The sequence below is a fragment of the Nomascus leucogenys genome, chromosome 8 (assembly GCF_006542625.1).
Source record: "Nomascus leucogenys isolate Asia chromosome 8, Asia_NLE_v1, whole genome shotgun sequence".
Lineage (NCBI taxonomy): Eukaryota > Metazoa > Chordata > Mammalia > Primates > Hylobatidae > Nomascus > Nomascus leucogenys.
Window position 1 is genome coordinate 110,947,069 of NC_044388.1, and position 21,834 is coordinate 110,968,902.

At 50.7% G+C, this 21,834-nt stretch overlaps 1 protein-coding gene across 2 annotated transcripts; it reads left to right on the top strand.

The window, feature by feature from the left end:
- The first annotated feature begins 10,761 nt into the window (after positions 1-10,761).
- Positions 10,762-17,503, top strand: LOC100581237 (ficolin-2). Of its 2 annotated transcripts, XM_004088851.2 has the most exons (8): positions 10,762-10,867; positions 12,440-12,553; positions 13,235-13,288; positions 14,670-14,702; positions 15,166-15,293; positions 15,748-15,877; positions 16,412-16,546; positions 17,149-17,503. In XM_004088851.2, exons 1-8 carry the CDS (start codon positions 10,768-10,770, stop codon positions 17,394-17,396), a joined length of 942 nt encoding a protein of 313 aa, XP_004088899.1. In that variant the 5' UTR covers positions 10,762-10,767; the 3' UTR covers positions 17,397-17,503. The 2 variants fall into 2 exon arrangements, with proteins under 2 accessions (XP_004088899.1, XP_003279674.1); XM_003279626.2 differs by lacking the exon at positions 12,440-12,553 and having other exon boundaries at positions 10,764-10,867; positions 17,149-17,500.
- Positions 17,504-21,834: the final 4,331 nt, after the last annotated feature.

Here is a 21,834-nt window from a genome sequence, read left to right on the forward strand (position 1 = left end):
TGGGCTCACTGGGAGGGCCAAGTGTAGACCTGGGAATGGCAAGGGCCAGGGGTTGCCCAGAAGTTCCCAGCCCCAGCCTTCACCCCCAGGGTGACGCCTGCCACTCTCTGCACCTTCACCACCTGGCCTCCGAGTTCAGCTGCGCCCCGCGAGGGGCCAAGCCCACGTTACCTCAGTGGAGGGAGGCCGTGCCTGAGTGGCAGCAATGAGTGCCCTCGGGGGGTGCCTTGGGTGCCTCCTGTACTGAGCCCCAAGCAGCCACAGTGAGCAAGGGAGATCCTGCCCTGAGCAGAGTCTGGCCCTGCGGGGGGACAGCCAGCCCACCGCCGACCGCACAGCCGTCCCACTGTGATGAAGGAAGGGGGACTTGGACAGCACAGTATGAGCCCCCAGACTCTGAGTCGTCACAGATGCTCCCAGGGGAGGGGAGATGTTGCTGAGCCCCAGAGGAAGGAGAGGTATCAGGGCGAAGGTGGGGTGGGAGGGAGGTGGGAGGGAAGCTGGCAGAAGGCAGCTTGTGTGCTCAGAGCCTCCTCCCTTAAGCGGGTCAGAATCCTCACTGCACAGGTCTCCCCCAACACCAGCACTGGGCTTGGCGGTGCCCTCTCTCCATTCCCCACCCGGAGGAGCTGCCCTCTGACCCCGGAGTCAGGCGACTTCGTTGCCAGCACGACCGACATGGTACAGCTCCTCAGGTTTTGGTTTCCTTGCCCAAAGTGTCTTTTGTTTTCTAATATGCCTTGTACTTATTTATTTGTTTATTTGAGCGCTACAAAAGCCCCTGAGTGGGCAGGCCTGGGTTTTATTACTGTTACCACTCGTCTCTAATTTACTCAGCGTGTGATCTGAATCAGGCAGGGCAATATTCCAGGGTCGGTGCTGAGGACGGGTGGAACGAGTTGTCTCTGCCATGGATTCCCGCAGACACTGAGTGTGGTTTTCGGGGCCTGTGGTTTCTGGGATCTCTGACCACATCCTGGTCTGGGGGCCACTGTCCAGGCCGTCCCTGTGTCCTCCTTCTTGACAGTTTGATGGGGGGCACATGCCTGGCATCTCGAGGGTCCCACCTGCCAGGTCACATCGTTATCCTGACCAAGAAAAGGGCAGGAAGTAGAGAGGAGCGGGGCTGGGCTGGGCCGCCGCTGCGTGCTCACCCCGCTGTGACCGCACGCTGAGCCCACACCCAGTCCTCTGTTCTTCATCCCTCTCTGGCTCCGTCCGGGGCCCCAGACCCTTCAGGACCAGGGAGCTGTGCAAAGTGGGCACTGGGCTCCCTGCCCGGCCCCTGCCGAGCTCCTCTGGGACCTGGTGCTGAGAGGGAGGATGTGGGTCTGTGGGGAGGTGGACTGGGATGGGCAGGAGTCCTAGCTGCCCCTCACCCGAGAGGAAAGGCCTCTGAGAGCCATCGGAAAGCTTGTGCTCTGGGTCCCGCAGGATTTTCTTTTCTAAGAGCCTACAGGGCTGTACTTGACATTGAATAAGCTACATGGCTTTGAAGTGCACAACTTAAGTAGTTTGACAAAGGACGCACCCGTGAAACCAGCACCACAGTTGAGACAAGGAACAGATCTGTCACCCCCAGAAGCTTCCTTGTTGCAATCCCACCCACCCCCACCCGGCTCCACTCGTCGTGTCCCCAGGCAACGTCTGTGCTTATCTCTGTCACTATAGCTTGTTTTCCTAAGATTTTTTACGAGTGAAATCACATCCTATCCACTCTCTGCTGCCTGTCTTGCTCCCCTCGGCAGACCTATCTGAAGGGTCATGATGTTGTTCTGTGCACAGCAGTTTGTTTCCTTTCACTGCAGTCATACTCCGTGTGTGGATGGACCACAGCTGTGTATCCATTCAGCTGAGTCACACCCCGTGTGTGGATGGACCACAGCTGTGTATCCATTCAGCAGAGTCACACCCCGTGTGTGGATGGACAACAGCTGTGTATCCATTCAGGTGTTGATGGACATTTAGGTTGCTTCCAGTTGGGGCCATGACAAACCAGGCTGCTATGAACCTCTGTGCACAGGACTTTGTGTAGATATATGGTTTCATTTCTCCCAGGTTAATATCCAGGCTTGGAAATGGCTGGATTGTACGATAGGTGTATTAGTCCGTTCTCACACTGCTCATAAAGATTGGGTAACTTATAAAGGAAAGAGGTTTAATGAACTCACAGTTCCATATGGCTGGGGAGGCCTCACAATCACGGCAGAAGGCAAAGGAGGAACAAAGTCACATCTTGCCTGGCAGCAGGCAAGAGAGAGCGTGGTGCCGGGGAACTCCCCTTTATAAAACCTTCAGATCTCGTGAGACTTGTTCACCACCACGAGAACAGCACGACAAAGACCCGCCCTCATGATTCAATTACCTCCCACTGGGTCCCTCCCATGACACATGGGAATTTGGGGAGCTACAATGTGAGATTTGGGTGGGGACACAGCCAAACCATATCAGTAGGTGTGTTTTTAACTTTTTGCGAAATTGCAAAGCAGTTTTCCAAAAAGCCTGCACCGCTTAGTCCGGCAGTGCAAGAGAAGCGGGTCCTCCGTGTCCTTGTCAGTACTGGGTACCGTTAGTCCTTTTAGGTTGAGCCATTTTCACAGGGGTGTGGTGACCTCTCATCATGTTTTGTTTCCATTTTCTTTATGACTAATGATGTCGAGCATCTTTTCATGGGCTTATTTGCTATATCCACACATCTTCTTCAGTGAAGCATCCTTTCACAGCATGGGTCTGTTTTTGTTTTAATTGGAGGGTTAGTTTTGTTTTTACTGAGTTTGAAGAGTTCTCTGTGTTCCAAGTACCACCCCTTTATCAAATGTATGTGATGCATGAGAGCCTATTGCTGCTGTAAGATAATTACCACAAACTTAGAGGCTTACAATCACACAAAGTTATTATTTTACAGTTGTGGAAGTCAGAAGCCTAAAATCAAGTTGTTGATAGGGCTGGGTTCCTTCTGGAGGCTTCTGGGGAGAATCTGCTTCATTGTCTTTTCCAGCTTTTAGAGGCTGCTGCATGACAACTCATGGCCCCTCCCTTCATCTGCAAAGAGTGTGGCTCCAACCTTGGCTTCTGTCCTCATTGCCTCCTTTTCCTCCCTGACCCTAACTCTACTGCTCCCCACTTAGAAGAACCCTTGGGATTACATCAGGCCCACTCAGAGAAGCCAGGATCATCTCCCTGGGTCACGACCCTTCATCTCGTCTGCATTTTGCCATGTATGGTTGATGGCTTTGGGGGCCATTCTTCAGCCTACAACATATGGTTTGCAAATATATTCTCTGAGTCTGTGGCTAGGAAGACTCCATGATGTTAAGCTGCCTATTCTCCTGAAATTGATCTGCAGATGCAATGCAGTCTAAATGAAAAGAGTTTGAGACCAGCCTGGCCAACATGGTGAAACCCCATCTCTACTTAAAATACAAAAATTTAGCCGAGTGTGGTGGCACACACCTGTAATGCCAGCTACTTGGGAAGCTGAGGCATGAGCATCACTTGAACCCGGGAGGTGGAGGTTGCAGTAAACCAAGACTGGGCCACAGCACTCCAGCCTGGGTGACAAAGCAAGATCCTATATATAAAAAAAATGTTCTGCCATTTGAAAGGCTGTGTTAAGGGAATAAAAAGAAAGCCACAGTTCAAATGAAAATCTCAGCAGCCCTGTTTTTGTACAAATTGAAGAATCAGCTTCAATTTAAAATATTTTGAATCAGCTTCTACTTAAAATATTTTGTATTTTAAGTAGAGATGGGGTTTCACCATGTTGGCCAGGCTGGTCTCAAACTCTTGGCCTCAAGTGATCTGCCCACCTCAGCCTCCCAAAGTCCTGGGAGTACAGTCAGGAGCCACTGTGCCCAGCCCAAACAACAGAACATTTTAATTTTGATACAATCCATTAATCAATATTTTGCTTTTGGAGATTATGCTTTTAGTATCCTATCCGAGAAATCAATGCCTAATTCCAATGTTTTCTTCTGGAAGTTTTATACTTTTCTATTTCCCACTGAGAGCTATGATCTATTTCAAATTCATTTTTCTATATAGTGTGAGGTAGGGATCAATGTTCTTTTTGTTACATATTCAATTAGTCCAGCAACACTTAATGAAAAGTCTAGCTTTTCTCCACTACATTTCCTTTGTGCTTTTATCAAATATCAATTTCCACATCCATGTAGGTCTATTTCTAAAACCTCTATTCTGTTTCATTGTTCTATTTGTCTGCTTTTACATCCAAACAACCATTTTCTTGATAGTGATGCTTTATAGTAATTCTTGAAATTAGGTAATATTGACCCCCCAAATTTTTTTTTTAAAGATGTTTTGGTATTCTACATCCTGTATTTTTCCATATAAATTTTAGAATCAACTTCAATTTGCATTTAAAAAGCTGCTGGGATTTTTATTTGGCCTGTGTTGCATCTGCAGATCAATTTGGGGAGAATAGGCAGCTTAACATTATTGAATCTTCCAATCCATGAACTAGGTATAATCTCTCATTTACTTAGATCTTTAATTTTTTCCAACAATATCTTGTAGTTTTCTGAATAGGTCTTAAACATATTTGATTGGATTTACCCATAATTATTTTATATTTTCAATGCTATGGTAAATGGTGTTTTAATTAATTTCTGATTATTCATTGGTGATTTGAAAAAAAATGGATTTTATATATTGAAGTTATATACTACAACCTTGCTAAACTTACTTTGTAGTTCTAGTAGATTTTTAACAGATTTGATCAGATTTTCTACAGAATCATGTCATGTGTTAAATAAAAAAAGACAGTTTACTTCTTCCTTTCCTAATATGCATGACTTCTTTTTCTTGCCAGTGACACTGACTAGGACCTCCAGTACCTTGCTGAGTAGAAATGGTGGGAGTGGACGCCTTCTCTTGCTCTTGGTTGTTCTAATTGCATTCATTCAGTCTTGTACCATTCAACATGATGTGAACTGTGGTGTTTTTTGTGGATGCCCTTGAGCAAGCTTCCTTCCGTGGTAGACAGGCCCCAGGGCATTCCCCAGGATCCTTGCACCTCCCTGCTTACAGCCATGTCTGGTCCCCACTGGTCCCCACCCCCCTTGAGTGTAGAATCTATGATTTGCTTCTAACCAAGAGTACGGCAAAGAGGAATCTGTGTATGTGATTATGTGCACGTGATTATTGCATAAAATGGTAGCTCCCATCTTGCTGGTCTTGCTGCAGTCTCTCACTCCCTTGTTGGCTTTGAGGAAGGAAGTGGCCCTTTGGGGAACCCCATGGGACAGGAATTGTGGGTAGTCTTTAGGAATAAAGGGCATCTTCCAACCAAAAACCAGCAAGAAAATGTATCCCTCGATTCCTATTAATACAATGACAAGGGTTTGCAGTCTGCCCCTAAACTGAACGAGCTTAAAAACAGACCACTGGCCGGGCGCGGTGGCTCACGCCTGTAATCCCAGCACTTTGGGAGGCCGAGGCGGGCGGATCACGAGGTCAGGAGATCGAGACCACAGTGAAACCCCTTCTCTACTAGAAATACAAAAAATTAGCCGGGCGTGGTGGCGGACGCCTGTAGTCCCAGCTACTTGGAGAGGCTGAGGCAGGAGAATGGCATGAACCCGGGAGGTGGAGCTTGCAGCGAGCCGAGATTGCGCCACTGCACTCCAGCCTGGGCAACAGAGCGAGACTCTGTCTCAAAAAAAAAAAAAAAAAAAAAACAGACCACTCACCAGTTGAACCACAGATGAGACTATAGCCCTGTCTGATACCTCAATTGTTGCTTTTGAGACCTTAGCAAAGGACCCCAATAATCTGTGCATGGACTCCTGACCCACAAAACTATGAGATAATAAGCAGGTGTTATTTTAAGCTGCTAAGATGTGGTAATTTGTTACACAATGATAGAAAATGAATACTTTCTATTCTTCATTTTTGGAGAGACTTTTTCATCTGGAATGGATGAAAATGTTCAAATCTTTTTCTGTTTATTTTGAGATGATCGTATATCATTTTTAATTTGGTAAGATAGAGAATTACATTGATTTTTAAGAGGTAAACAAATATTGTATTCCTGGGCTAAACCTCACTTGCTCATGAGACATTATTTTCATAGACAGGTTCAGTTTGCTAAAATTTTGCTTAAAATTGTGGTATCTATGTTCATGAGGGCTATCAGTCTATAGTTATTTTTTTCTTGCAATGATTTTTATCTACTTTTGCTATTGGGGAAATGCTGGCCTCATAGAATGAGTGATGAAGTAGTTGTAACTTTCTGATTTTCAGAAAAAATGTGGGAAGAATTGCTATTTTTCTTCCTTAAATGTTTGGTAGATTTCATCAGTGACACTGTCTGGGCCTGGAGATTTTTTTGCTGGGCTTTCTATTCTGTAGACTCTCTATTTCTTCGTGGGCTCTCTTGTCTGTTCCATTGGTCTATATGTCTACCTTCACATCAGTACCACATTATCCCGATAAACTTCTTTATAATAAAAATAAAGGCTTAACTACAATTTCAATTTATTTTATATGTATAGTTTTGTTTTGTTTTGTTTTGAGATGGAGTTTTGCTTTTGTCACCCAGGCTGGAGTGCAATGGCACGATCTTGGCTCACTGCAACCTCCGCCTCCTGGGTTCAAGCAATTCTCCTGCCTCAGCCTCCCGAGAAGCTGAGATTACAGGTGCCCACCACCACACCAGCTAATTTTTGTATTTTTAGTAGAGACGGGGGTTTTGCCACGTTGGCCAGGCTGGTCTCGAACTCCTGACTTCAAGTGATCTACCTGCCTCGACCTCCCAAAGTGCTGGGATTACAGGCGTGAGCTACCATGCCAGTTGTTCCACTTATGTATTTCTTGAGTGACTTTGGTTGTTCAAAGAAATTGTCCATTTCATTTCTGCTGTTGAATATATTGGTGCTAAAGTGTTTTAATATCCCCTTATATTCCTCATAATATCTGTAGAATATGTAGTGAGGTCATTGATCTCTTCCTTATAGTGATATTTTGCATTCTCTCTCTTTTTTCTCTTTTCTTCAGTTTGACTAGAGGTTTATAAATTTTATTTACTTTCTCAAAGAATCAGCTTCAGGTTGTATTGATTTTCTGCACTTGTTCATTATTATTCATTCTCTTCTTTCTACTTTGGAAGTAATTTACTCTTGTTTTTCTAGTTTCTTGAGACAGAAGCAGAGGCTGTTGACCTGAGACCTTTCTTCCTTTTTAGTGAGCATTTCGCACTGTAATTTGCCTCCCAAGGAGTGCTTTAGGAACACCACGTAAACTGTATTTTACTGCCTTTTTGTTTTTATTCAATTCAAAATTCTTTCTAATTTCTCCTTTGGCCTCTTCTATTTCCTAAATCTTATTTAGAAGAATGTTATTTAGTATCCAAATATTTGGGAGGGTTTTCTAGACACCTTTCTTTTCTTGATTTCTAATTAATTCCATTGTTGTCTGAGAACATACTTTGTATGACTTGAATCTGTAGAAAGTTGTTATTTTAGTGGCCGTGTTAGAAATTGTAATAAATCTCTTTCCATAATCACAGTTTACCTTCCGGCAACATGAAGCCACTGCTGTCTGCTACAAGAGTCTCACGGCCGCGTTCTCCATTTCTCTCCTCCTGGCCTTTGTGAGACGGTGGTCATGTTAGAGACCTCACAGATGGGATCCATGCCTGCCTGGCCTGTCTCCTGTGTACAGATCACCTGTCCTAGAACAGCTGGCACACTGAGGGTGGAGACCTGGGCTGAGGCACAGAGGTAGCTTGTGTAGGAGGGAAACTTCTGGAAGGGGGATATGATGGTTAATACTGAGTGTAAACTTGATTGGATTGAAGGATGCAAAGTATTGATCCTGGGTGTTTCTGAGAGGATGCTGCCAAGGAGATGAACATTTGAGTCAGTGGGCTGGGGAAGGCAGACCCGCCCTTAGTCTGGTGGGCGCCATCTCATCAGCTGCCGGTGAATAAAAAGCAGGCAGAAAAACGTGAAAAAGCGAGACGGGCCTAGCCTCCCAACCTACCTCTTTCTCCCGTGCTGGATCCTTCCTGCCCTTGAACATCAGACTCCGAGTTCTTCAGTTTTGAGACTCAGATTGGCTCTCCTTGCTCCTCAGCTTGCAGACAGCCTATTGTGATCCTGTAAGTTAATAGTTAATAAACTCCCCTTTATATATGTCTATCCTATTAGTTCTGTCCCTCTAAGAGAACCCTGATTAATACAGGGGGGTAGAAAAGGCCCTGGGGTGGGACCCGAGGAGCTAGGGCCGGATGCCTGCTCAGCCATGAACTGGCCATGTGCCTTGTGGGACCTTCTGCCCTTCTCTGGGCCTCAGCCTCCTCGCCCATAGCAAGTGGTGTGACCCCTGGAAGCACCCCCACCGACATTTACACTGGTGCCTGTGAGGGCTTTGGGTTTTTGTGTGTTATCATTTGTGGGCAATTTTGAGTTCACTAAAGACTTTTCAGGTCTTCCTTTCTTTTCTAAAAAGAATTCAAATTTAGTTATTTCCATTTATTAAAAATCTTACTTTAGGGCCAGGCGTGGTGGCTCACACCTGTAATCCCAACACTTAGGGAGGCGGAGGTGGGTGGATCACCTGAGGTCTGGAGTTCGAGACCAGCCCGACCAACATGGAGATACCCCGTCTCTACTAAAAAATACAAAAAGTAGCCGGGCATGGTGGTGCCTGCCTGTAATCCCAGCTACTCGGGAGGCTGAGGCAGGAGAATCGCTTGAACCCAGGAGGCAGAGGTTGTGGTGAGCCGAGATCGCGCCATTACACTCCAGCCTGGGCAACAAGAGCGAAACTCCATCTCAAAAAAAAATTGTACTTTAAAAGCTGCATTCTGCCTTCATTTTTAAAGTGTGACTTATAAACCTTATTATTTTATCTTTTAATAACCACCTATAAGGAACCTGTGAATAATTCTTGGTCCATTCCTTAACTTAGCTAACTAAACACCTTCAAACATTGTTACTGCATTTATACATTTAATATAACCACATTCATCCTTTAGTACCTCGTCTAACTTCAAAAAATCCTTCTGAATATGAACTGCTAGAAATGTAATCATTTAAATTCACCAGGTGATAAACTCAGAGTTCCAATAAACTGATTCAATAGTTTATATGAATTCAGTAAGATTTCCACATAAATGCACTCTGCCAAATCAATTACTCAATTGGCCATTTTCTGTTGAAGTTATCCTGCACCCACTCCAATAGGCCAAATTCTCTTGATTATTACAAGTACTTTAAATAGCATATTTTTTAGATTTCTGAACACTAAAATATTAATATAATGTCTTTGAGCTTTTAAAGCCTCCTAGACTTAATTTTAAGTCACCCAGGTTTGAAAGATGCTTCTATTAAGAAGGACAAATAGCCTGCAGTAAAGGGACCTGCCTAAGGACTCGGAATTGTGGCTGCTGGGGTTTCACTGGGCAGCTCTGGGGACCTGGCTCCTCTGCAGGTGACTTCAGGACTTTGAGGAAGATGCCCCCAAGCCATCTTTCTAGGTTCCACATCTACACCTCCATGCAGCCTGTGTCTTCCCCAGGTTCATCCCTGGACCGCATCTGCATCCAGCATAGCCTTAAGTCTTGAGAGGTCTGCCCCTAAACAACATGGAACCTGAGGGGGGTCTTAACTAGTCATGGTCTCAGGACCACACATCTCCATGGGCATTGAAGGACTATCCCATGGGATTTTGTTTGTTGAGTGGCTTTGCTGGGCTGCGGTCACAGTTTAAAATCCTTCTACTGACCTTGCCAATGAAGAAGGCACCCCGGCATCCTGATGGCGGCAGGTGGCAGGGTGCAGTGGTGGTAGTGGGAGGTGCAGTGCTGGTTCTGTCTCTGGGGGCTTTAGGTATATGGCTTCTGGCACCCCATCTGCTACCGTCTCTGTCTCTAACCTGGCTCAGTTCCAGGTGAGAGTGCACCTTCCGGCCAGCTCTTCTCCAAAAGGCAAAGACAACCGCTGACGTTCACAGCCATCCTACAGGTGGGATGCCTGGCCTCAGGGCTCGGGGGTGCCCTGGGCCCTAGGAGTGAAATTCGCCTACTCTCATCCTCTCTACAGGCTAAGCCTGTGCATTCACACTCGAGGTCTCCCCCTCAGATGTGCCCCTGGGTCATAGTCCCCCAGGCTCCCCACTCTTCTCTCCTTTCCCACCTGTTTGTGTGCCACTGTGCTCTACATACTACCCCAGGAAATGGTGGACACACACGCATTTTCCTCTCGTTTTCGCCCTGGCAGCCTGCCTGGACCTCATAGTGGCAGTTTCCAAGCCTCTCGAGGAGTGTCCCAAGTCTGCTCATGATGTGGTGAGGGTTACTGTGTAAGGCCCACACCAGTGGCCCATGACCAGCTCTGGCCATGAGGACTTTAGGTATTTGGATAAGGGAGAGAGACCTCTTTGAAGCAGAACATCTTTAGCAAACCCTTCCTTGTTCCCCGTCCCCAGCTCATGGCGTCATCTGCTCACCGCTGAACAAAGGTGGGAGGATGGGCCTGGGCTTTTTGCCCAAGGCCACAAGCAAGTCAGCCTGTTCCCTGGAAGGAGACTGTCCCCCTGCAGGGATGACAGTCGCCATGGGATCCCCAAGGGGCAGGGGGTAGGGAGCAGCCTGGAGATGATCTGTCACCTCCTGCTGGCGTCACCAAGCCCACGGAGAGGAAGCGGCTGTCACTCGGAAGATGAGAAATTGGAGTCTGAGGGAGGCTGGCTTCTGTAGCCCTATAAGAGGGCAGGGACCTTTTGAAGCAAAGACCAGAAGAGATGGAGCTGGACAGAGCTGTGGGGGTCCTGGGCCCTGCCACCCTGCTGCTCACTTTCCTGGGCATGGCCTGGGCTGTCCAGGCGGCAGACACCTGTCCAGGTAAGGGCGCTCCAGGGCCTCCTCTTGGAAACTTCTCATCCTGAAAGCTGGCAGGTTCGTGATTGGTGGCTTCCTGGCTTCCAGGCCTTGCACCAGGCCGTGTGGAGCATCGTCTAGCAAGACAGATGCTCTGCGCGCCTCATCTTATGGGAACAAACACAGAGGCCCTGAACGGATGCGGCGTCTCAGAGACGGAGCTTCCTCTGCTTGCCCTCCCATAATGGAAACCGAGGCAGGTTTCCAGCCTCCCTGGGCCACATGTCCCCCTCTAAGCGTAAAAAGCGTAGTCATGGTGTTGTGTGGGGAGGTGAGGCTTGTGGCGCCAGCCACTGGGTAGACACCAGTCAGATATTCTGCCATGATCGCCATCACGGAGAGACAGGGTGTCAGGCGGGGATGAGGACCTGGAGAGACAGGGTGTCAGGCGGGGATGAGCACCCAGCCCTGCAGGACCTGCTGGGCTCTGGAGATGTCAGTTCCCATGGTGTCCCTGATGTGGCACAATAAGGGTGGCATTGTCCCCGTGAGTTCTGGACCTCCTTCGGGGCTCCCAAGAGGACACTCAGGTGCCAAACCATGGGCTCCAGTGCATGGGAGGGCAGGTTGAAAATGCAGGTTCTGAAGTCAGGTCCTGACTGCTCCACCTGGGGCTGGGCTGGAGGGTCAGGAATTTGCGATGCTCCCGATGCTTGCAGAGATTCGTGCTGGGATTTCTGGAATGCACTGAGACACAGAGCTCTGGGATGTGCTGTGGCCAGCATCGCATTCAAGGAGCAACCCATGGCGTGGAGTGGGACATAGGCCAGGAGCAGCAGGGATTTGCTTGGAAACTCCTAGTGGCTTGTTGTGGAGTGGTGGGGTTAGGGTGGCATCATTTTCTTCCTTAAACACTTCTAGAGTTTCTAAATGATCAAATAATAGCACGTGTTATTTTCGTAACACACTCACTTGAATTTGAGTTATCTAATTCAAAACAACAAAGCTGTATTCCAGCTCTAGTTTCGCACCAACTTGTTCTGTGTCCTTGAAGGACGCCTCCCTCTGTGGAGGAACGAAGTGGACCTGCAGGAGCCCATCCCCTCTCAGATCTGCTCCAAGATCAGGCGTGGGAGTCGCAATGGCAGCCTCTCTCCCTGTGTCCTTCTCACCCGATATTGATTACAATGATACGATAGATGAGAACAAGACGAGATTAGGATGCTATCCTAAATGGTAGGAGCTGAAATGAACCTGCACCCTTCGGTAGGTAAGGGAACAGAGGCTCAGATGGGTTAAGGGACTTGTTTCAGGACGCATAGTACTGAGGAAGTAAGGTTTGCCTTCGGGCAGGGTAGCCTCCAAGGCCAGGCTTCTGCCCCAAATCACCTTTCTGCCTGACCAGTGCCCACCAGGGCAGGAAAACCTCCCTTCTAGGTGACCCTCCAGCTGAGGGAGGTGGCTGTGGCTATAGCCATCTGCCCAGTCCTGATGTCACCAAGGTGGCAGGTGCCTTTCAGTTGAGTGGTGTATCTGTGGCTCAGTGGAGTCTTCAGGCCCAGGTGACACTGAGTGGCCACCCGTGTTTCTCTGCAGAGGTGAAGATGGTGGGCCTGGAGGGCTCCGACAAGCTCACCATTCTCCGAGGCTGCCCGGGGCTGCCTGGGGCCCCTGGGCCCAAGGGAGAGGCAGGCACCAATGGAAAGAGAGGTATGTGCAGGCCGGGTGGGGAAGCCAGGCATGGCGGGGGGCACTGGCTCTTGCTCTTTTTAAATTAGATGCTGAGTTGGGCAACACCCGCACCGTGGTTCCTAGATCGAGAGCCTGGGTCGGGCCCCTGCTAGAGCCAGGGACAGAGCTGACTCCCAGGGCCCAACAGCGTTCTGACATGGAGGGAGCTTCTTTCTTAACTATTTCATGAGCTCACATTTGGACATGCTTCTGTAGCTCCGTCTCCTAGTCCTTGATCCAATACCAGCTTTGCTCGGCCACTGGCACAACTTCTAAGCTCTACGTCCCTCCACCTTCCCACCTTAACACGGAGGCCACGACACTCTTCTCCACCTGTCTCAGATGAGGAAACTGAGGCTCAAAGAGTCCAGGGATTTCCCTCTGTTCTTACACTTGGGAGGAAAAGAGCCGGGATTCCACCCATGGTCTCTGGATTTCCAGCTCCCGGCCCCTGAGTGAATAGGAGAGCCCCGTGAGGCCTGGGTCCTGGGTCTAGAACCTTCTGGTGCAGGATGGGCAAGCCCGGGCGGAGCCACAGTCACATCGTAGCACGAGCAGGGTCATGGTCATGATTGGAAATGACAGCCGCCAGCTTCAGGGTGGGCCCTTTGATCCTGGGCCAGGGAGTTTTGCTCAAGGCAGTGTCTTTGGAAATTGCAGGAGAACGCGGCCCCCCTGGACCTCCTGGGAAGGCAGGACCACCTGGGTCCAACGGTAAGGAGGGGACAAGAGTGAGGAGGGGCTTCGAGGCCCTTCCAGACCCGGCTGCAGAGGAATGTGGGCAGGTCTTCTGGGGCTGCCATGCTGTCCTCGCCAGAGCCAACGCCTGCCCAGGCAGGGCTCCTGAGGCTCAGTCCAGGGCAAGGGTCTCAGTGTCAGGGAAGAGGTCTCAATGTGTGTGTGGGTTCTCAGCTTGGGCGAGTGGGGTTATCAGTGTGGGAGCTGGTTCTCAATGTGTGTGGGGGGTCTCAGTTTGGGGGAGTGGGGTCATCAGTGTGGGAGCAGGTTCTCAATGTCGGAGGAGAGGTTCTTGGGGTGTGTGTTGGGGGAGGGGTTCCCGGTGGGCAGGCTGTGGGGAGGTGTTATCAGCAGGGAGGGAGGAGCTGTCAATATGGGGGAGAGATTCTGGGATGGGGGAGAGGTTCTGATTATTGGGGGATGGACTTTTAGTGTGGGGAGGGGTTCTTAGTGGGGGGGCTGTCTGTATGGGGGAAGAGGTTCTTGGGTAGGGGAAGGTTTTCAGTGCAGGAGCATCTGCCCTGTGAGTGGGCCTGAGGCCAAATCCTGTCCCTCTAATGTGGAAGTGGTCTTGAGAGGGTGGGGTGGGAGTGTCTGCTCACCTCTCTAAGCCCCACTCAGTCCTGGCCTCTGTCCCCTGAGCATGAGGCCCTGTCTTGTCCCCTCCTCCTGACTCTGCTCGAAAACCAGGATCAGCCCCGGATGGCTTGGAGAACTGTGTCAACAAGTTCCAAACACAGAATTAGTGGAAATTCTCTGCTTTAAAACAAAGAATTTTCTGATATATTTTCTTGAGGAATATTTTGAAGAATCAGAGAAATATGCAGTAGGAAATTGAAGGTCCCTTTACTCACTCACCTTTACCCACAGACCTACTCAGAATAAGACCACCCTACACTCACCAAACCCCAGGCTCAGACATGGGTTGTGTCTAAACATATAATATGCAGGTTTGGTGCCCAGACCCCAAACAACACTCCCCACATCATATTACTGTGTCCACCAAGATGGGCTGTTTGTAGGCCTTGGGGTCTCAGGAGAACCCTGAAGATCCAGGCTTCCTCTAGTTGGCATGTGGAGGCCTCAGCCGTCTCTGGGATGGTGACCTCTGCTTCCCCAGGAACCTCTGAAAGGGGTGCATGTGGTGGAGGGGCCAGTGCAGGCATCCTTCGAGGGAAAGAAAAATTCGGTCAACAGAACCAGGGTCAGGGACTCCTTGAGTGGACCCATACCATCACCTCCTGGGGAGGCCCAGAAAATGGTCTCCACTTTCTATGCGGTATCCGCAGACCAATGAGGGCTGAAGGGCTCTGATTTCCAAACTGTGACACGTGTGTCCTCTCTCACCCATGAACAGGAGCACCTGGGGAGCCCCAGCCATGCCTGACAGGTGACTGACCATCCCCACACTCCTCCCACGGCTTGTGGCTGCCCTTGGCTAGAAGTCCAGGGTCATACGATGCCATTGCCAGAATGAAGTGACAAATATGAACAGAAGAAAATGGTTGTTTGCCCGTTTCCTTGTCCCCTAATTATTCAAGGAAGTGACAAATATTGTCCAGACAACTTACATACACTCCATGGCAATTTTCTTCTATCTTCTAATCTACCCAAGAAGGCCGGGTGCCCAGGAGCTGAAGGTGGGGGTGACACTGGGAGGTGGGAGGGTCAGGCCGACTGGGTGTGGCCATTACAGCTGCGTGGCCCTGGGAGCCGTGTCCCCGTCCAAGCCTCAGAGTCCTGCTCTGTTCATACGGGCACCTATGGCCCTGCTCCTCCCAGGCCTCCCTCCCACTGCCCCTGCCCTGCCCAGGGTTCCTGTCCTGCAGCCACTCCCCGGGTTCCCTTCCCAGGCCCACGCACCTGCAAGGACCTGCTAGACCGGGGGCATTTCCTGAGCGGCTGGCACACCATCTACCTGCCCGACTGCCAGCGCCTGACTGTGCTCTGTGACATGGACACGGACGGAGGGGGATGGACTGTGAGTGTGGGGCTGAGGGGCCCTGGGCAGAGGCGGTCAGGCTGGGAGTCCTGGAGGCCAGGCTGCACACCTGGCGGGAGAACACACTCTGGAATTCTCTATTCCACTGGTCGGGGACAGTCAGAGATGATGGGGGAGGTGACCCGTGGGTAAAAGTCCAGGCCGTTGAGGTAGGCTGGGAGAGGCCGGGTGCTCTCCTGCTGTGTGGCTTGGGGCTTGTTGCCTCGCCTCTCTGAGCCCCCATTTCCTCCTTCATCCCATGGGGTCTGCGAGGAGACCAGGTGGGCGTGCTGGTGACCCCAGCCCGTGATGCTCCGCCAACTACAAACGCTGCTCCTCTGGAGGGCGGGTCCCCCGTGCTGTGGGACGTCGGCCTGGCCCCCCCGGCTCCTGTCCCCTGGCTCCTGTCCCCCGGCTCCTGTCCCCTGGCTCCTGTCCCCTGGCTCCTCCACAGGTTTTCCAGCGGAGGGTGGACGGCTCCGTGGACTTCTACCGGGACTGGGCGGCGTACAAGCAGGGCTTCGGCAGTCAGCTGGGGGAGTTCTGGCTGGGAAACGACAACATCCATGCCCTAACTGCCCGGGGTAGGGCCGCTGCCAGGGCTTGAGGGTCGGGGGGCCCTGAATGGGGGTGCCCCTGCCCCTTAGGCCTGGGCTGCATGGAACACAAAAGCCTCTTGGCCCACAGGGGATTGGACCCTGAGCACACTCAGGTGGCACTGGGACCTCCGAGGGCTGCGTCCCCTGCCACAGGCTCTGACAGCATTGGGACGGGAGAGGGTTAGAGCTCTGGGCTGAAGGCCTCTTCAGGTCTTGGCCCCACTGGTATCTCAGGTCCTGAGAGTCGGAAGGAGGGACACAGTGGCCCTATAGTGGATTTTGGGCCCAACCCCAACTCTGCCTCTAATCCACTAGGATTTGGGAGTCAAGAGTCTTGCCCTGTTGCTCAGCACACCGTGCCTGGTCAGAGCTACACAGGCCCCGGGGATGCTGCGGTGCTGTCCGCCCTCTGCCTCCATGGAGTGCAGACCTCCTTCCAGGCCCTGCCCCAGATCCCCAGCTCCCATGTCTAAAGGTAGAGGGCCCTTCTACTGGGACCCTGAAACCTTTCTCTAACAGGAACCAGCGAGCTCCGTGTAGACCTGGTGGACTTTGAGGACAACCACCAGTTTGCTAAGTACAGATCATTCAAGGTGGCCGACGAGGCGGAGAAGTACAATCTGGTCCTGGGGGCCTTTGTGGAGGGCAGTGCGGGTGAGTGTCTGCTTGGGCTGTGTGGCCTGGGCTTCTGAGCGGGGTTTGGGAAGTGGAGAGAGCGTGCTCAGTGTCCTGGCGGCCTTGTGGAAGAGGCCTCACCTCTCTGAGCCAATTTGTCCATCTCTACATGCAGACACTAACATCTGTGCTCTGTGTAGCACGGGGGTCATGGGACACATCAGTGTATGACTGCAGAAACCCCAGCAAGGACATCCAGTGGGAAGGAAGTCTCTGCAGAGCAGGGACCTATGCACAGTGACAGCAGCTGATATCTCTGCGGGGCGTGGCTGGAAGGGGTCTGCCATGGTAGAATCCAGAGTAGAGAATGATGATGCTGACCCCTGCCTCCTGCTCTTCTGTGAAATAAACATAGTACACATTAGGTGGCAGGGCTAGACCTAAAGACAATTTGCCAAGACCACTGCCAACAGCAGGGCAGTATTCACTGGAGTCATGGATTGCACTTCTTGGATTGTGCAGTGCACAACCTGCATAACCATACATGGAAGACACACCAGGCCAGGCCTCAGGTATAAAGACTTATACTGTCGGTAATGATGTTACTGCCTATAACGATACTCACATTTCCTCCTGCACAGGTGATTCCCTGACGTCCCACAACAACCAGTCCTTCTCCACCAAAGACCAGGACAATGACCTTAACACTGGAAATTGTGCTGTGGTTTATCAGGGAGCTTGGTGGTACAAAAACTGCCATGTGTCAAACCTGAATGGTCGCTACCTCAGGGGGACTCATGGCAGCTTTGCAAATGGCATCAACTGGAAGTCGGGGAAAGGATACAATTACAGCTACAAGGTGTCAGAGATGAAGCTGCGACCTGCCTAGCCCAGGCCGGCCTCAGGGTCAGGATGACTCCACACATAGTTGGTGGGGGGTAGGGTTGGGAGCTTGGCCCTATGGCTTGTAAAGGAAACACATGTCGTGATTCTAAATTGGGTTTGTCTTGCTGTGTGGAAGAGGTTCAAATCCAGCTCTGTTTCCACAATCAACCCTTCCAGATTTGTGACATTAACTCACCCCAAACCTCTGTCTTTCCTTGACAATGAGTAAGAATGTGTTTCTGACCATGCCAGCAGGAACCTTCCTTAAGAACAAATACGAGACTGACGCTGTGATGGGCTCAGAGTGCAGCCCTGCTCAGAGTGCAGCCCTGGGCAGGCTAAACGCCTTCCTGGGGCTGGACCGTCTGGGCTTCTCTGTGAGCTGGATGGCAGGGAAGTGAGAAGGCACATTGCAGAGGAAGTTTCTCCTGCACTCAGAGATGCTGTTGCCTGTCCAAGGCCCCCAGCCTCCTAGCCGTTGCCTGTCCAAGGCCCCCAGCCTCCTAGCCGCAGCTCTGCCCACTCAACCCCGTCACCCAGGCTTCCTGCCGCCTGCTGTGCTGGGTTTCGTGGGATCCGCTCGCTACTTCCTCACAAGCCGAAGCAAGCGTGGCTGTGTGCCTGTGACTCCCTCATCAAAACGGAGAGAGCAGTTACATGAGGCAGGTGTGAGGGACCCAAGCACTCCTGAGGAGGGAAGAACCCTCCTTTTGGCCACGAGTGTCCATCCCAAAGCTGCCCTGCAGCCGAGCCCAGTGCAGATTGAATCAGAAAGCCAAAGCCCCTTCCACCTGCTTCTCTCAGGCAAGCTGCCTGCAAGAGAGCAAAGTGTATTAGCGCAGAAGCTTGTATCTGCTGAGGATGGCACCTGGCTTTCTCCTCTCACCACCTCCTGGTCCTCCTGAGGACCCGTCCCCTGTCCCCGGTCCCCAGCCAGCTCAGGCTGACAAGGCTTTTAGAGGCTCTGCACCCCAGCATCAGCCAGTGCTGACCCTTGTACGGCTGTTTGAGTCCCCGATCCCTCTCATAACAGCCCTGCCCTTGTCCTATACCCTCTACTCAGAGAGGATCCAGAAGGGTCCGAGGAGGCCATGATCCCTCCCTGAGCTTTTTAGTGCGGGCCCCCTCCTTCCCCTACAAGGGTCCCTCCTGGGTCTTAGCTGGTCTAAGCCCCACACACATCATGGAGAGGGCTGCGCATCTGGGACTTCTCGGTGGAGAGTGCACTGTTTCCTCTGAGTTCCTGGAGGGGCTCACCCTCCGTGAGCCATCTCCACCTTCCCTCCACACTCTGGGTCCGAGGCCTGGGATGAGCCAGGACAGGGGGAGGCAGGGACGGCCCTGGGCGTGGCCCTTCCTTCCTTCCTGGGCCCGTGGGAGGGGGCCGTGCCACCCACCCAGGGGGCTGACCCGTCCTCAGGACAGAAACTAGCAAGCTGTCAAACCTGAGGGTTTATAACTAAATGACCGGGTGCTGCCCTAGGAAATTACACCCAGACATCTCTTCTCATAGACCTGGGTCCCTAGCTTTTAGACAGGATGACAAATCATTGACAGGTGCTGACTTAACACGCACTGTGGCCTCACACTTCAGCCATTCACTGCCAGGCAGTCTTCTAGGGAACAAAGAGCTCAGCCACGCACCCCGGGCCACAGTCAGGATGAGACCTGGCATCAAAACTCCCCTCAGCTCTGTTCATCCCCCATTCTGGGCATTTCAACCTCCAACAGGGGATTTAAATGAAGAAAACATGCACCTCACACAGCTGTAAAGGGAGGAACTGGGAGTTTCTCCCAAATCCTGACCCTCGAGTTCTAGAAATGGGATCCTCCCTGGAATGTATGATGGCATTATTCTGGAAGGCAAAAATAAAGCTATTTAATATAGAAATATTTTTAGCCTGACAAGTCAAAGATTTTTAAAAATATATATTTTTTAGTTTTCTTAATTGAGAGATGAGCTAAAAAGTAACTTTTTCTAAATATTTAATGTAGCTTTGCTATACTTTATAAATACTCTCAAGCTTTGGCGGGGTTTGTTGGGATAAGAAAAAGTACTTATAAAAATGCAGTCAGTATGTCAGGAGGCTTGCGTAATTAACACAGCACAGGGAGGTCATGGAGGCTTGTGTAATTAACATAGTATAACATAAATGTATTTGCATGACACCTGCATAGCATGTGCATATGTGTGTGTGCGTGCACCTGCGGGTCCTCCGGGAGGTGTAACTGAGGCAGGCATTGGAAAGGCTCTGTAGGACCAGCTGGTATGGGGTGGGCACCTGGGAGCTGCAGGTGCCTGCTTCTCCCATCCCCTGAAAGACTTGGCTCTTCAGGCCACCGTGCTGCCTCAGGGCGTCTGGCTCCCTCCAGAGCAGGGGGCTGAGCCAGGTTGGAGCCTGGGCCAAGGCCAAGAGTATCCCCAGGGCTGGACTGTCCCTGTCCCTCTGCTGGGGACTGCTGCCTCCCTTCCTGCTCTTCAGAGGTCTCAGGCCTCTGCTGTCGGGAGGGCTGGAAGAAGGGGCAGCACCTGGCAGGGGGCCTGTGCCCACTAGACCCTAGATTCTTAACTATAACTGTGGTTTCTGTAGCCAGGCTGGGGGTGACAGAGGCCTTCAAGCCAGACTCCATCTTGAATAGGGGCTGGGTGAAATGAGGCTGAGACCTGCTGCGCTGCAGTCCCAGGAGGTTAGGCATCCTTAGTCATAGGAGGTTGGCAGGACGGGTATCACGAGATATAGGTCATAAAGACCCCGTTGATAAAACAGGATGTGGTAAAGAAGATGGTCAAATCCAACCAAAACCAAGATGGTGACAAAAGTGACTTCTGGTCGTCCTCAATGCTCACTATATGCTAATTATAATGCATTAGCATGTTGAAAGACACTCCGATGACAGTTTACAAACACCATGGCGACTTCCGGAACTTACCGTGTATGGTCTAAAAAAGGGAGGGACCCTCAGTTCCCTGCCCCTTTCTTGGAAAACTCATGAAAGATCCACCCCTTGTTTAGTATGTAATCAAGAAATAACTATAAAAATAGCCAGTTAGCAGTCCTCAGAGCTTCTCTGCCTATGGAGTAGCCATTCTTTTGTTTCTTTACTTCCCTAATAAACTTGCTTTTACTTTATGAACTCGCCCCAAATGCTTTCTTGTGAGAGGTCCAAGAACCCTCCCTTGGGGTCTGGATGAGGACGCTTATTTTCCCCAAAGCTGTGAAGCCTTGCTTTGCCTGGAGTAACTGACATTGAAACCGCCACTGTAAAATTATGACTGAGACAATGAAAGAGATCTGACTTAACCAACTCCATCTTGCTTCTAACCTCCAAGCTGTGCTTATTCATTCCTAGGCATAGTCTGAACTAACTTTGGGAGGAACTTAGTTTATAGTTTAAAACAAAGGTGATAATAGCCCTTTCCCAAAACCTCCTTCTTGCCTGAGGACTAGACTGCTTTTGTAGGACTAACAAATTAGCCACAAGATCAGAAATTATGGTTTAGGAGTCATGCAGCTGGAGGCTACACGATTCTGACCCTCTCTCAACTGCTCCTGAAGTCAGTACTTGGGATATTTTGCAGACCCTGCACTTGATGGATCAGCTGGCACAACCCAGGTCAATAAACTGGCTCATCTGATCTTGTGGCCCCCACCTAGGAACTGACTCAGTGCAAGAAGACAGCTCTGACTCCCTGTGATTTCATCTCTGACCAATCAGTACGTCCAGCTCACTGGTTTCCCCCCAACCCTGACCAATCAGCACTCTTGGCTCATTGGCTTCCCCCCAACCCACCAAGTTGTCCTTAAAAACTCTGATCCCTGAATGCTTGGGGAGACTGATTTGGTAATAATGAAACTCTAGTCCGGTATCCTGCACGGCGGCTCTGCGTAAATTACTCTTTCTCTATTGCAATTCTCCTGTCTCGATAATTTGGCTCTGTCTGGGCAGCAGGCAAGCTGAACCCACTGGGTGGTTGCAACATCAGGAAGGCCCCATCCTTAGGAAGAGAAAGGAGCCCGCTCTGCAGGGCTGGAACCCCATGTATCAGGAAGGTGAAGCAGTGTACCCAGAAAGCTCCTTTGCAGGAGAGAGGGCCATTTAACAAGTCTAGGCCCAGGGCAGTCCTCCACCTCTGAGGACTCTCTCCATGAAGATATGATGCTGTCTGGGAATGGGAGCACAACCTGACCCTTCCCTGGGATCCTCATTCTCCACCCTGCCCCTGCTACACCTTTTCCAGACCTCATTCTCACTCGCCTTCACCTCTCCAGAATCTGATGTGATTTCTGATTTTGTCTTCCCTGTGCTCTGCCTCCCGAGCAGCAGCGGGTGCTCTGTGGAACCCTAGGACCCTTCCATCCTGCACCCAGAGGCTCTCAGCCCTTGGGCGATGGATTTGCTGCAGCCTGACTCCCACCCCCTCTTCCTGTCCAGTCTTCAGG